The sequence below is a fragment of the Papilio xuthus genome, unplaced genomic scaffold (genome assembly GCF_000836235.2).
Source record: "Papilio xuthus unplaced genomic scaffold, Pxut_1.1 DF827714.1, whole genome shotgun sequence".
Lineage (NCBI taxonomy): Eukaryota > Metazoa > Arthropoda > Insecta > Lepidoptera > Papilionidae > Papilio > Papilio xuthus.
Genome location: NW_013530935.1, coordinates 1488994 through 1503228, shown reverse-complemented (window position 1 = coordinate 1503228; position 14235 = coordinate 1488994). Strand labels below are relative to the sequence as shown.

General features: G+C 34.7%; 3 protein-coding genes and 1 long non-coding RNA gene across 5 annotated transcripts; 3 read left to right on the top strand and 1 right to left on the bottom strand.

Moving 5' to 3' along the window:
- Nucleotides 1-2905: 2905 nt before the first annotated feature.
- On the top strand, nt 2906-4753 carry LOC106116590 (uncharacterized). Of its 2 annotated transcripts, none has more exons than XM_013310470.1 (4): nt 2906-3131; nt 3435-3578; nt 3918-4064; nt 4504-4751. In XM_013310470.1, exons 1-4 carry the CDS (start codon nt 3044-3046, stop codon nt 4563-4565), a joined length of 441 nt encoding a protein of 146 aa, XP_013165924.1. In that variant the 5' UTR covers nt 2906-3043; the 3' UTR covers nt 4566-4751.
- Nucleotides 4754-5228: 475 nt separating this feature from the next.
- Trs20 (trafficking protein particle complex subunit 2) lies at nt 5229-6405 on the bottom strand. The gene is given in 3 exon segments (NM_001311812.1): nt 5229-5695; nt 5921-6070; nt 6199-6405. Coding segments are annotated over 3 exon segments (420 nt in total). The 5' UTR covers nt 6289-6405; the 3' UTR covers nt 5229-5515.
- A 477-nt stretch (nt 6406-6882) lies between these two features.
- Nucleotides 6883-7628, top strand: LOC106116548 (uncharacterized). The gene is made up of 3 exons (XR_001227825.1): nt 6883-7092; nt 7166-7331; nt 7534-7628. It is a non-coding gene; the product is annotated as an uncharacterized LOC106116548 (long non-coding RNA).
- A 313-nt stretch (nt 7629-7941) lies between these two features.
- Ndc80 (kinetochore protein Ndc80) lies at nt 7942-13964 on the top strand. The gene is made up of 15 exons (XM_013310421.1): nt 7942-8130; nt 8215-8392; nt 8551-8652; nt 8849-8929; nt 9102-9187; nt 9416-9614; nt 9945-10079; nt 10550-10638; nt 10716-10831; nt 11403-11613; nt 12015-12153; nt 12466-12599; nt 12804-12945; nt 13226-13440; nt 13696-13964. Exons 1-15 carry the CDS (start codon nt 8078-8080, stop codon nt 13838-13840), a joined length of 2025 nt encoding a protein of 674 aa, XP_013165875.1. The 5' UTR covers nt 7942-8077; the 3' UTR covers nt 13841-13964.
- Nucleotides 13965-14235: the final 271 nt, after the last annotated feature.

Here is a 14235-nt window from a genome sequence, read left to right as displayed (position 1 = left end):
ATCATTTTAACTCTGATAGTTGATTAAGTTAATGTTGTATTTTTAAATCATTTTAGTGTTAATTACATTTATTCAATTCTGTTAGTTTTCTTATTAATTCAAAAAGTACTGTAGTAGTGTATAAGAGAGTGTTTTTTTAATTTTCCCGGCTTCTGATCCTTAAGATCAGAAGTGGGATAGTGAAACTCCCAGGTCCTTGTTTGTACATCCTGATACGATGTGTTTCCATTGTTATTTCTTTAATTGGCTAGTCATACGATCAGAAATATATTTTTGGAAATTGTAACTACCCTTGTTTAAAAGGACAAATTAGCACTTTGTTTTCGGTGTTTCGTATAAAAAACGTAAGTAAGACGTGATGTGACGGTGTGATCAAGTTTTATGATGTCAACTTTGGTGAGTACGTGCCAATTGTTTCCTTCTCCGCTTTAAAATAACAAATAGAAGTTGTATTTGTTAGCTTTTTGTGTACATTTTAGAATGGCTCAATTTTAATGTTTTGTCGTGTCTACCCTATTGATCAATTATTTACCGTAACTTGAATGCCCTGCTTGGAATTACGTCTAATTTTGAATACTTGCTAAAAAAAAGAAAACATGCCTAATAGGAGAGAGTAGGAGTCGGTCGCGAAATCGCAGATCGCATTCTAGCCAACATGATTCACGCTACAGACGACGTAGCCTTTCTAGCAATATTTTAACCGAAACAATGCAACAAATTTTGAATAGATTGGTGTCATTAGAGGAACAACAGGTAGTGTCTTCATCTCAACGAAAGGAGTCGAGTGGCCGCGCTGCAGTGGAAGTAGCCAAGTCCGCGGTCCCTGTGGCAACCATCAGCGCCGAGCCCGTTCCTGCCGTTGAGCCTGCCGTGTCGATACCGCCGCCATCGCAGTTGGGCGAAGCTGTGACTGCGAGCTCGCTTCAGGCTTCAACGACTCCGTCCTCACCGGAACGTCCCGCGAGCGCTACGTCAGTCCAGGCCAGCGCCGCCGATCGCATCATCGATGCGATACGATCCATAAATATACCGGTGAGATCTAACCAGTCTTATTATATTTCTAATTTTTATCCGAGTGTTAATGACATAGAGACATGGTGTGAAGAAGTAGACCGTGCTAGGTCTTCTAATAATTGGAGTGATCACGAATGTCTTTCACGCATTGGCAATTGTCTACAAGGAGATACTAAAACGTGGCTCAGTGAATGGGTAACGAATGACCGCAGTTGGAGTAATTTTAAAAACGAATTTAAGCCTTTATGTCCAAAAAAACAGACATAGCCAACATTCTGTACGAGGTTATGAGCACCAATTCTGATAGCTTCCTTACATACGCTGATTATGCTCGTAGGTCCCTTTTACGATTACGAATCATTAGGGGGTTAAGCGATGAGCTGATATCGGCAATAGTTATACGGGGCATCACAGATCCGCAGATCCGCGCATCTGCTACCAACGCCAAATTAATGCCAAATGAGTTAGTACAGTTCCTTTCTATTTATGTCAAGTCTAATGCCCCTCATTCTATAATAACAAAAACTCAAGTGGGTTGCGTCATGATCGTTCGTTTAACAATAGACATGGGGTATACGATCGCAAACGGCGGTTCGAGTCCGGTAAATGTTTTATATGTGGTAAGCAAGGGCATAAACAGTCAAATTGTTTTAAAAGACCTAAGATAGCAACAAGTAACGACACTAATACTAATAGCGATCGGAAAAGTCATTCTCTTCAAAATACAGCAAAATCTGAACGGTGTAGTTTCTGTAAAAAGCTTGGTCATAAAGTTGAAACTTGTTTTGCAAAGATGAAGTCAGAATCGCGAAATGCAAATATTATTCACTTTTGCCGGGAAAACCTAAATAATGTGAATGCGAAGAAAATTTGTTGTGACGAGAAGTTTTCTTGTTTTGTAACAGTTGATCATCCCGGACACATTCATATCATGAATTTAATGCACGCAAACACGTAGCATCTCATCCAAGGAGGTTTCATATTTTTATGGACCTCTTTACAGTGTTGAAGAAAAAGAAGTCAATGCAAACGCCATTTAAGTCTAACTACGTGTCACTGCCATGTTTTTTCTATTTCAATTTTTTTTAATTTTAAATAATAGCTTGAACATGATAATGTCCAGGAATTGTGTGCACGCGATTAGCATGAAAAGTGCAAAATTCAGTACATATATTAGTTTTATGTAATTTAATTAATGAAATTAGACGTTTTTTGAACAACGTAAATAATATGTATTTTTTAATTATGTTTAATTTTCAATTATTTCTCTGGTTATTTCCAGATCCAATTTTATGATTATTTGCTAAACATTTTCTTAATTAATAAAATACGTAAATACTTGCTCCATTTAAATGCTTTAATGGATTTAAATCTTAATTTAATGGTCAAATTTTAATAATTTTTTTCAAGCAATTACTCAATAACTTGTCAATTTTTTGACTACGTAATATTATACGTAACGCAATGATGATACAACGAAAAACGTATCAAAAAATTGTTTATATTTTTAATGATAGCATAATTTAAATATAATTTGATTTTTTAAGTTAGAACAATTTAGTTTTTAGACTATATAACATGATAAATATGTTGCTATATTTTATTTTTGAAATACAAGTTTAAGGTGCCCTAAATAAAATTAATGATCTGTCACAAATTTAACTGCCATAAATCTACCAAATGTGTAAAATTTACAAGTCTTTTTCAGTAGCTTTCTTTTGTATTGAAAACCTAAATCAAAGAGTATATGGTCTACCTACACGAAATGTCACCACCAAAGAGTATCTAAAATGTTTCTTATATATAAATGTGTTTGATATATTCTCTGTGAGCTCAGAATGCTGATTTATGTTGGCAACATTTTAGTTCTTAAAAGTCGGTTATAAAATTAAGGAACGTAATATTTCAAACAATTTGAATTCAAATTATAATACAACGAAACAACAACGACTGCTATTTGTTAAATATTTACTTATAATTTTTGAAGATACTAATAGCACTTAAGTTTTATCACCTGTTTTTATAAGATATGGCTGAATCCTTGTTTGATATATTTGGAGATCATATCACCAGGCAAACAAGCAAAAACCTACTTCGCCAACCTTTTTCAAACAACGGTATGTAAATTTTATCATTTTAAATTTGTTTTATTTAAAAATCTAGTGTCGTGTTAACTAATTGTAAAGTTAGGCTGATTTCGATGTAAGTAACGATTAAATCTTTTAATACCTACAAAGAAACCACTTGACAGAACTTTATCATTATCGTACTTAACTTACTAATAATGATGTTTTAATTTAAAATTTGTTTTTAAATAGAGAACATAGGAAAAACTGTATCAAATGGACCATACAAACCTAATGAACCTGTTAAAAAAGTTGGAGAAACTAAAAAATCATTTCTGTTAAACTCCGGTAAAGCTGTTCAAAGTACACCGGTGCGAAAACCATTGTCACCGAAAGCTGTAAACGTTGGGGCAATGATATACACAGATGATAACAATGAAAGTGGAATAGACTTTTCATATGAAGAATTAGAGTTCACGAAGCCATCATATAACTATGGTATGTATTGATTATTAATATTCAATCAAATATGGTTTATTTAAATTTTTATGTGTGTTGATAGACACATAGGCAGGGAAGATGCACAGGTTTATAAAAGAAACAAATTTAACTGTTTTTTTTTTAATTTTTGCATTAGAATCCATAAATTATTTTATAGATTTTCAGTATGAGCTGTGCAAATAATTTATTTTCATAGACTACTCTAATAAAATCGAAAGTGTACTGAACTTATAATTAAAAAGAAATTGCAAACTTAGATTGATTTGGAGGATGAAAAGTTTGCAATCATCCCATAGAATAGCATTAGAGAATGATCCTTTCTAATTTCTGTTGTAGATAATTTCCATAAGGATATGTTTGACTATCTACCTCTACCCAATGTGGAGGTAGTGCATCATATATCCCCTCCATCTACCCCACCACCAAACATGAGGCAATATTCCATGGAACTGGACTGCTCATATCAGGATGAGTTCTTTACAGGTAAGAATAAATATGTACTAATAACTAGGAGGGTAGACTGGCATAACAAGTCATGTAATGCCAGTCTACCCTATGTATAAAAATTAACTCTGCAGATTATTTCTAGGCATTTAATGTGTTGATACAGTTACAAAAGTTATAAAGAGACTTGGTCCGCACGGAATTGAAAAAAAACTAATTAGTAGTCTATGTGTTTGTCTAGACTATTCTCTACATGTATGCCAAATTTCAGCGAGATCTGTTGAGCCATTCCAAAGATACCTACAAGCAAACATTCCATCCATCTAAACATTCACATTTATAATTACTAAGAAGTAAGAAATCTTACTTTCTATCTTAAAATTAAGATATTCTAATTTTATAAAATGTGAATTAACTTGATAGGAGGGTAGTTATATTTCTGTTGATCTGTGACAATAATAAGACAATTTTTTTTCAGATGACTTTTCCTGTGGTAGTATCCCTGATAACGATGACCTAGGTTTGCCAGAACTCTATTAACTATTATTAATAATTTCCCGAATGAAACAACAGAACATGCAAAATTCTTTGGGAAATCTTTGTATGAGATATTTCAAAGACATTTAATTCCGCCTAATAATGGTTTATAGTGAAAAAATTGTTTTGTGTAAATTAATGCATCTGTAGCCTGTAAGGTTTTCTTTTCTTAATATATTTTGTCACATTTATAATTGTTTTATTATATTACTTATTGTAAGACACTTCATTCCATCTACAGTTAACATGTTAGCTGCCAGAATGATTTTTCGAACGAATTTTTTTTTTAATTATGTCCAAAATTATTTATTTACAATTCATCAAACATATATTCCGACACGGCCTGAATGGAGTATTTTTCAACACTATTAAAACTATAAAAATATTTTTCAAGCTTTATAGGGCTTTGCGGGTCACGCTGTTTACAACAATTCGATTCAAAAGCGTCATGACATGGCAGCTAACGTCTTAACCTAATAAGCGTGAAGACTCCTAAGAGATACTCGTCCTGATAGACAAGACAGAGAGAAGGCTTTATAAGTGAGAAATACTTGGACTCATGTCTATCCAAGTTCATCTGCATTTATTATTGGTACATTTACAACAGCTCACTTGGAGACTAAAAAGTTTTGCAGGCTAAATGTGTTCAATAGTTAAAAAAATAAATAAACAATAAAATAATCTTTATTTACATTACTTACAAATTATATCTTATAAATGTTATAATTTAAATTAATCAGTAGCAAATTTAACACAGTTTATTGAACACAAGCTCATCATAATTCTAGTAGCACTTGTGTCCTAATATTTACCTATTGAAAAATATACTTACATTTCTAGTTCCTTGATACTCTATTCCGGTTGAAACTAACAATGAAAATTACCTTATATACTTCTTTCACATACATTGATTTACATATTTACATAATTAATTCAAAGCTAGATCTTAGTTATTATGTTAAAAATTTCTTTCCGAGAAATTGTACTTTTTTCTCAAATGCGGGGAATGTTATTGGTGTGTCTTCTTTGTAGAAGGGATTTAACATAAGCTTGATGTATGCTTCATACACATCATTGAAAAAGTTTTTGATACCATCTTCATTACGAGCATCATGCACCATCACAAACCTCATCTAGAAATAAATATATGCATGTATTAACAATTGATCTGCCTCACTTATATTTTAAAATATAATTTTTAGTTTTAACTAAACATATAATTTATTTTAATTATAATGTTGAGTAAGGATAATACAGATAAAAAATTACCAAATATTGTAATAGATAAATGTTGAAATAATAAAACTTTTATCTTTGATAACTTATATTAGTAGACATTTTAAATCCAAAATGTTTACCTGGCTGGCTGTCACAAAAGCAGACACAAACCACTGGTTGAACTTATCCACTGACTTGAGATATGTGTTGGTAACTTTCCACATGTGCTCATCCACCAGATCGAGCGCTGCATGCGCTATGAATTGATTGAGATGCCTGTTGTCTTCTTTCTACAAAATTTTCAAATTGAAGTTGAATATATATTTTTCTCTTTTTAATAAATATGTTTCAGAGGTAATAATTAATATATGATATGGGAAGGCATAAATATCTAAATTATATTTTTTATTCATCGCACCTTCACTTCTTTGGTAATGGGTATGAAATCCATTTCAAATATCGGATTATCGGAATGACCTACAATAACAAAATAATATGTTCCTGCCATTAGTATGAATTAAAAAATTTTCTATATTAGTTACTTTACTTTAATTATCTTGGTTTTTTATTGTAATGTTTATAAGTTACAAAAAAAGAAACGATACACATCCCACCATCACACAAATTGACACATGAATTAATGTCAGTGACAGAAATTGATTGCCAAAAGAACTGATATTGACAAACCGCATACGTTTATAAACACGAATCTTATGTTTGTCGTCTACCTCTAAAACATATTTATTAAGAAAATATTGCAAAGTACATGTAAACATATATATTGTTTCTATCAAAACCTTAAATGCCAAGACAAACTTACCTCCATGCCCTTATTTGCTCTAATTAATCTTTCAAAATTATTGTACTGATGTGAAGAGGCCGTGTGCTCCAATATTTTTATACCTTACATAAAGATTAAAAGAATAAAATTTTACCTTTAATTCCGTTCTTAATTTAAAAAATTTAATTATTTTAAAATGTTTTATTAGATATTAATATTCAAAACACTTTTTTCTCATATCATTAACAATGATTCGTAGGTACATTTAAATATTAATTATCGACGTTTCGTAAAGTAAATATTTAATAGGATTATTTTATTACAGCAATTGATAAATTAATGTTATGGACGGCCAATAGCTGGAAGAAGTGTGGTCCCGCACAGGTGAATTTAGTATTGCGAATTCACTGTGATCAATTGCTGATTACTTCAACTACTGAAATCGTAGAATCAATAAGCATGAGTAATAAAATTAAAGGAGTTTACAAAGACAACGCTTTGATTTTATTCATCAGTCGAGCCCCTAAAGAAGTAGGTTCCTTTAAAAATGTTCATTATACAATTTTTTTCTTAAATACTATTGTTATTTCTTTTTTGTTTTTAGTTACGTAAAATAAAGTTTCAAGTAAAAATTAATCCGAGTCACTGTTACCAGGAACTCAATAAATATTTTCCTGTTATTAATCACAACTCTATTCAGCCTAGCGATATTATTACACCCCGTTATTTAAATGTCGACGATGTAATTTCCTACGTTTTGAAAACAAAAGGTAAGTTAATTTGTTGTATAGGGTATACCTAAACTTTAATTGGACTCGGAATATTGTACGAGTCTCCCTTTATAATCATGTTGGTTCTTAATATAATTGATAACATTGAGAAATAAAGTCATCAAAAGGGAAACATAAAACCTCGAGCTCTTTACTTAAAAACTATAATTGGCTACACGTCAAAACATTGTCTTTTTTACAGAGCCTACAAATGTGATCTCAGATTTACCGCCATCGTTTAAAAATTTCGTTCGACTCTGCCTTGTAGATCCAACATTTCCCAAATTAGTACAAGATGTGCAAAGTATTATATGTAATGAAAGTAAAACACATTAAAGGACTTTGAAGCGAGAAAAGTAATAAGTTTTATAAGTAATAAAAATTAAATAATTAAACTACTAATATATAATACAACAGTCAGTATCGTTTCTTTTGGTTTTAAAATGCATTATGTTAACTTTTAAACCTTTTAGTTTTTAAATTTGCCGCGTATTTTAATTGTTAACTTTCATTTTGGGGGCAAATTTTCCTATTGGTTGATGTAAACCATAAAGTAAAGTATTTTACATTTTATAATCTTTGAGATAGACCATAGCTGCGAGTATATTTTTTCAGTTAGCAATTTGAAATATTATGAAGATTTGAAATTAACGTTTGTATTGAGTTTTAAAAGTCTTAAATAAGAAAAAAAATTAATTATTCTTAATTTTCTAACTCTTCTTATAATTTTGATTTTGAAAATTAAGATGTATTCAACAAGATATGTGGCTGGTCCGCAATCAGCAAGTCGCAAATCGAGGTAAATGAGTGCAAGAATCACAAAAATGTACATAAACAAAAAATCTTAAAGAGAAATAATTACAATAACTATGATTATTTGAAGATTGGAAGGCAAGCCGTCATTGTTACCAAAACCGCGGCGGACTGGTTCGACGGAGCCCGAGATTCGCCGGCCGAGTGGAGCGGGTCATCGTTCCAGCAGTGCGGAGCCTCCTAGGGCTACATTTGGTGGTCGCCTAAGCAGAGAACCTTCGGCTACAAACTTACCTCCTAGTAGTTCAGTAAGTTCAATTACGAAATATAAGACTGAATTGATTGTGACTTGCCAGCTTTCAAAACAACTTAAGAGAGAATGTTTCTTTGATAATGCTTATTTACTACACAAACCATGTTTAACCAATGATAACAATCTGTAATGATAGGAATGTTAACATTTCAGAGGTCTAAATCGCAGCAAAGTGAAATGAGATATGGAGGCAGCCACTACATGTCAACACCATTGCACTCAAATCATAATGCACGAACAACTAACACACCTTTGGTAATATTTTTGTTAAAAGCCTGATACTTAAGTAATTTACTGATTTGTTCATAATCCATTTCTAATAGCAACAGTGACTTAATAAGTTTGCCCTTTTCTTGTCTTGTTTTGGATTTAAAAAGATGTACAATATGCTTTTCAGTTCCTGTTTACAACATGTTAAACCTTTTTGTAATATTAAACATAACATTTACAGGAATTCAGATTACCAGCAAGTGAATTGAAGCATGGAGTGACACCATTGCGTTATAGTCACAATTTGACTACCACACCCAGGGTAAGAATATCATCTATAGAAATAGATTGTCTTGAAACAATTATCTAGAATAGAACTTTTATGTTTGACTCCCTTAAATTCAGATATGAACTATAAGATTAAAAAAAAAGCATTTTATAGTAACACTTTGTATAGAATATGTTTATAGTCTCATTTTTGGTGTTTTTTGTAGAGAACAGGAGGAGATGAATCCTCAGGCCGCAGCTGGGAGCAAGCGCTAGATCGTGTTTTAGCATTTGTCACAGTGAAGGATCAGAGGTGTGTATTTTTCACATTCTTAATTCTAATTTAATTCTTCAGTTAAGATCACAAAGATTAGCTAAATTATCCTTAAGTAAATTTAGCTTAAATAGTTTTAAGTAAGGAAATGTATTAGAAATTTAAATAGTATTCTGTAAATAACATAGATTGGTGACAATTCTCATTAATCCTGACTAGCAGAGTACTTAAGTTCACATCCAATGATATCCAACTGAATTTGTGTAGGCCGCTATCAAACGCGGGCTGGCAGCGGGCAGCAGCGGCTCGCGTGGGCGAAGCCCTAGCGTTGCGTGCGGCCGACGGCGGCAAATCGCTGGCGCTGCTGCGACCGCTCACCATCGCACGCTTTGTGGACATAGTAGCTGACTTGCTCGGAGCGCTTTATACCAACCCCACGCTTAACACTGACAACTATGTCACCAGGGTACGACAGGTTTTTTTTCTTAATAGTAGTATGTGACACATCATCAGAGTAGGGAATCAATTGCTGCCCACAGATATCTTCTGTGAGTAAAATATTCTAGATGTGTTACTTTTAGATGAGGATATTATTTGTATTATATTACTAATTGCCGCCCGTGACTCAGTCCGCGAAAACTAAAAACAAACTTAGTAAGATGGAAATGTGTTCTTCCAGACTGCTAATTTCATCAAGATCCGTTGAACTGGAGATATGGTGTAACAAACACTAAGCCATTCATCAAAACTATAGCATTTATAATATAAGTAAGATGTAATATAATGTGTTTTTCAGTTGCCGCACATAACAAAGCGTCTGCTGTACCCGGGCACGGTGTCCAAGTCCTGGCTGCGCACTGTGAACACGCTGCACGCCTTCCCGCACGCCCTCGCCCTCATCGCATACCTCCTCGACCTTATACATTTCTGTGTCAGTACATACATACATACTAACTCTATACATATTAGTCGTGATGACCTGTAGATCAGTTCATGGTCCACATGTGTTCCAGCTCACTTCAATTAGTACCTATACAGAGTTATGATTTGAGTTTCAAGCTGTGAGTCACCTGGTAGCTTGTGTCTTTTTGGTTAACATAATAATAATACATAGCGATGAGCTGAGTTGCAAATTTAATTGTTGAGCCACAGTTCAGAACTGATTTAAACATGTCTAGTTATGTTTATTCATTTTAGTGGAAATGAGTCTTAATCTATTTCCACTAGTGCGACTCCTCCACGGATGTACGAGTATTGTTAGACTTGGTAGTGAAAAAGGAAATTAAAATTTGGAAACCACACAAATATTTCAGTATTTAATCTCTTGTAAATTGTTTATTAATCTTTGTAAACACTTAAAGACTGAGAAATTGCGTTATAATTATTTTTTGTATATTCTAGGAAAGTCCAATAGAGGAAGAGTTGATATATCTAGCTAAAGATGATTTTGCCCGACTCAAACAAGATTTTATTTTCCGTAGCTGGCAAAGGTAACTATTGCTATATTTTTGCTCTTTTCATTTTTATTTTGAAGAATCATGTTTATAAAAAAATTGTTGACTTCCAGGTTCCAGATGCCGGAGTATCAGTTTGATGATTTAGCCGAGGAATATTTACAGAATCTAAAAATACTTCTTGGTAATGATGATGAGAAGATACAAGAGTTAGAAAGAACAGTAAAGAGTAAGTAAAACAATCATTAATACAATATAAATATAATATAAAGATCTTGTACTTCAAGAAACTTGTCTCTTTTTACGTTTGTTGAGGGCGCTAGTGATCTGATATAATTTAGTTTGATGTATATCCATCGGTTAAGATAGCCTTATTTATCTATATTTCCATTCTTGATCATGCTTATATCAATAGCAAAAGGCAGTTTTTCTCCTCATCTTACTAATATAAATAAGAATGGTTAGATGGTTATATGTTTGTTAAAAGGCATCTCTAGAACTTGTCTATGGATTTTGATGAAATATGGCATAGATGTAGAACATAGTCTGGAATAACACATAGGTTACTAATTAAGATTTTTTTTAATATTTAACGCGGACGGAGCCACGGGCCACAGTAAGCAAATTATAAATGCGAATATTTTTGATGTATGTTTGTTAGAAGATATCTCCAGAACTTGTACATGGATCTCTCTGATATTTGTCATAGATGTAGAACATAGTTTGGAAGAAAACATAGACTACTTATTAAGATTATGATATCGCGAAGCTTGCTAGATATTCTGTTGTGACACTTGCAGAACAGGAGAGCTCGCTGGAGGACGAGACGGAGGCGGCTGCTCGGGCAGACGTGTGCCGGCGCGAGGAGCGCGTGGGCTCGCTGCGCGGTGCGGTGCGTGCCGAGCGTGCGGGCGCGCTGCACGCCGCCAACGCAGCTGACGAGGGCCGCGCCGCCGCGCATCGCCTGCTCGCCGCACTCACTGACATCGACGCTGAGGTTGAGCGCGCACTGTTAGTACATTTAAAATTATATTGAAATATATAAACATATTAGAACATACAGAATTAAATAAAATACCTAATTAATAGCCTATGTTCTCTTCCAGACTTTGTTCTATGTTTATGCCAAATTTCATTGTGATGATTTCAGCCGTTTTGATGATACCTTCTAACAAATTCATTCATCCATCTAACATTTGCAATAAGTATAATTAGTGCATATAATAGCGTACACATCGCTTAAAGGCCGACAACGCATCTGCAGTTCCTCTTGCTTTATAGAGAACCATGGACGTAAGATCAAATAATTTTATGCAATCAGAGGCTTGTTTACCCCCTTTTCCGATAAAAAAAAATATTACTAGCTACATATGTTATTGGCTATAATGATAAATTACCATGTACCATGTTAGTGCGGAGAGCCAGCGTCTGAGCGAGGAGGTGTCAGCGCAGAGCATGTCAGTGTCGGAGCGCGCTCAGCTGCTGGAGCAGGTCGACTATGCATTCCGTGTGCACGACTCCAAGACTGCACTCGCGGAACACATCACTAAGGTATCTGGTTTAATATCTCTAATGTTTGAGCCTAGTCATCTTTCCCTTTCCACCAGTTTCTTATAGAATGATGGGAAGGGGTGATGGATTTGACAGAGGAGACGTAAGAATGGGAAATATTCTCTTTCTGTGCGTCCACTCCTCTGTCGATTTAAGGCAGGCAACTCATATCCAACTCATAAACAACAACTGTAGATGTCCACGGTCTGTGGGCAGCGATTGATTCGCCATTTAGGCGGCCGCTTTTTCATTTGCCATCTAATAATATAAAAAATAGATAATATATTTATGCGTGTGTGTGTTTGAGTGTAGATGTTGGTGAGCAAGGAGACGGAGCTGGCGGGATGGCAGAAGCGTACATTGGACAGCTGCGTGCAGTACAAGCAGGCGCTCATACATCTCGCGCCGCACTGCCCCGACCTCGCCGCATACACTATAGATGAGAAGTTGGATAATTGTTTACTTGTACAGAACCATAACTACACAAAGAGAATTAATTTGCTATTTTTATGTATTGATTATTGTGTAAATAAGTAAATCTCGGAGTAATTTTAAAATACATTGCAAGACATATATCAACTTTGTCATACAATATTTTATGTACTAAATCACAAATAGAGTTGTCTAAGTAATATAATGTTTGTTTGCAGCGAGCTGATGAGCGCGTCGTGCGCAGAGAAGATATCGTCGTGCGTGTGCGTGCTGAAGGAGCGCGCGGCGGAGCTGGGCCGCGAGCGCGCTCAGCGCACCGCCGCACGCGCAGCCAACAAGCGACACGCGCAGAGACAACTTGTCTGTACACAATATATTATTTGACTGATTATATTACTTCTTACTAATGTTATACTTGAGTATTTGGATGGATGTTTGTTAAAAGTTATAGAACGTCTCAATAAGATCCAGAGAGACATTCTAAAAATGCCACAAATGTCAAATATAGTCTGAAAGAAAAAATAGGCTTTATAATTATTAATTACTTTTTAAATTTTGAGCGAACGGAGTCGCGGCGATTATTAGTTACTCCTGTCAACGTTTATGTATGTTTTTGTACAACTTAGCAAAATAATTGCAGGAACTGACTCGCGCTAAGATAGAGGAGCTGAACGCGCAGATAGAGTGCGAGCAGAGGGCACTGGAGGAGGAGATGGAGAAGGAGAGGGCGGAGGCTGCAGGCGCGGCGGCCGAGCTGGCGGCGCTGCGGGAGCAGGCGGCGGGGCTGCAGGAGGCACAGGCACAGCACAAGCACGCAGACACAGAGCTGCAGTTCTGGCAGCAGCAGGATGTCGAGTTAGTACTTTTTTTGAACTAGATGTTAATGACAACTTCATTTTATGGTAGGAAATTCTAGCGTAAAATACTTCTTAACAAAACCTCACTAGGCAAGTGGACAACTGTGCAGGTTCCAAAACCTTTAGTAGGGACATATTGAGCTGATAATGATTTTTTTAAATCGGTGGTCATTCCAAAGTACATATTCTCATGAAAATTAATAATATAGTATTTTTTCGTTAGTCTATTTGTTTATTTATATTTATGATGCAGATGGCGCAGCAAGCTGTCGTCCCTGCAGGAGTACGTGGTGAGCAAGCGCACGGAGGTGCAGCACGCGCTGGAGGAGGCGACACGACGCCGCGCTCAGCTCCTGCTGCACAACATACGACTGCTGAACGACAAACTGCCGCAATGATTTCAACCCACGTAGTTCAGAACCAGAGACAAGACAAGAGTTTGTTCCATATTAAGTTGGTATAATCTTTTAAATTTGATTATGTTCAGTTTGTGGATAGAATTAAGCCAGTTTTTTTAATAAAGATGATGCTATTATATTGTAATTAATATACTTGTAATAATTGAATTAAAATTATTTTAAATAAAAACTTTTTTTATTGGATTGCAAGACGGTTGTATGTCTTCAATTAACCTGGTTTTATCTGATGAGTGTGCGTTCTGAAGGCCTAATGTTAATCTTTACCTGTCCATCCTTATAAAGAATGGGGGGATTTAACGGAGGAGATGCATAGAAAGGGGAAATATTCTCTTTGTGTGCTTCCCTTAGTCTTTTAAAGGTTGGCAACACATTGT

What these genes read in the sequence shown, in the direction of transcription:
- LOC106116590 (XM_013310470.1), top strand. Translation starts at nt 3,044, where the DNA reads ATGGCTGAATCCTTGTTTGATATATTTGGAGATCATATCACCAGGCAA. An exon ending in GAAGCCATCATATAACTATG is followed by an intron (nt 3,579 to 3,917) that starts GTATGTATTGAT and finishes TTTCTGTTGTAG; the next exon opens with ATAATTTCCATAAGGATATG. An exon ending in TCAGGATGAGTTCTTTACAG is followed by an intron (nt 4,065 to 4,503) that starts GTAAGAATAAAT and finishes ATTTTTTTTCAG; the next exon opens with ATGACTTTTCCTGTGGTAGT.
- Ndc80 (XM_013310421.1), top strand. Translation starts at nt 8,078, where the DNA reads ATGTATTCAACAAGATATGTGGCTGGTCCGCAATCAGCAAGTCGCAAA. An exon ending in CTGACAACTATGTCACCAGG is followed by an intron (nt 9,615 to 9,944) that starts GTACGACAGGTT and finishes TGTGTTTTTCAG; the next exon opens with TTGCCGCACATAACAAAGCG. An exon ending in TCGACCTTATACATTTCTGT is followed by an intron (nt 10,080 to 10,549) that starts GTCAGTACATAC and finishes TGTATATTCTAG; the next exon opens with GAAAGTCCAATAGAGGAAGA.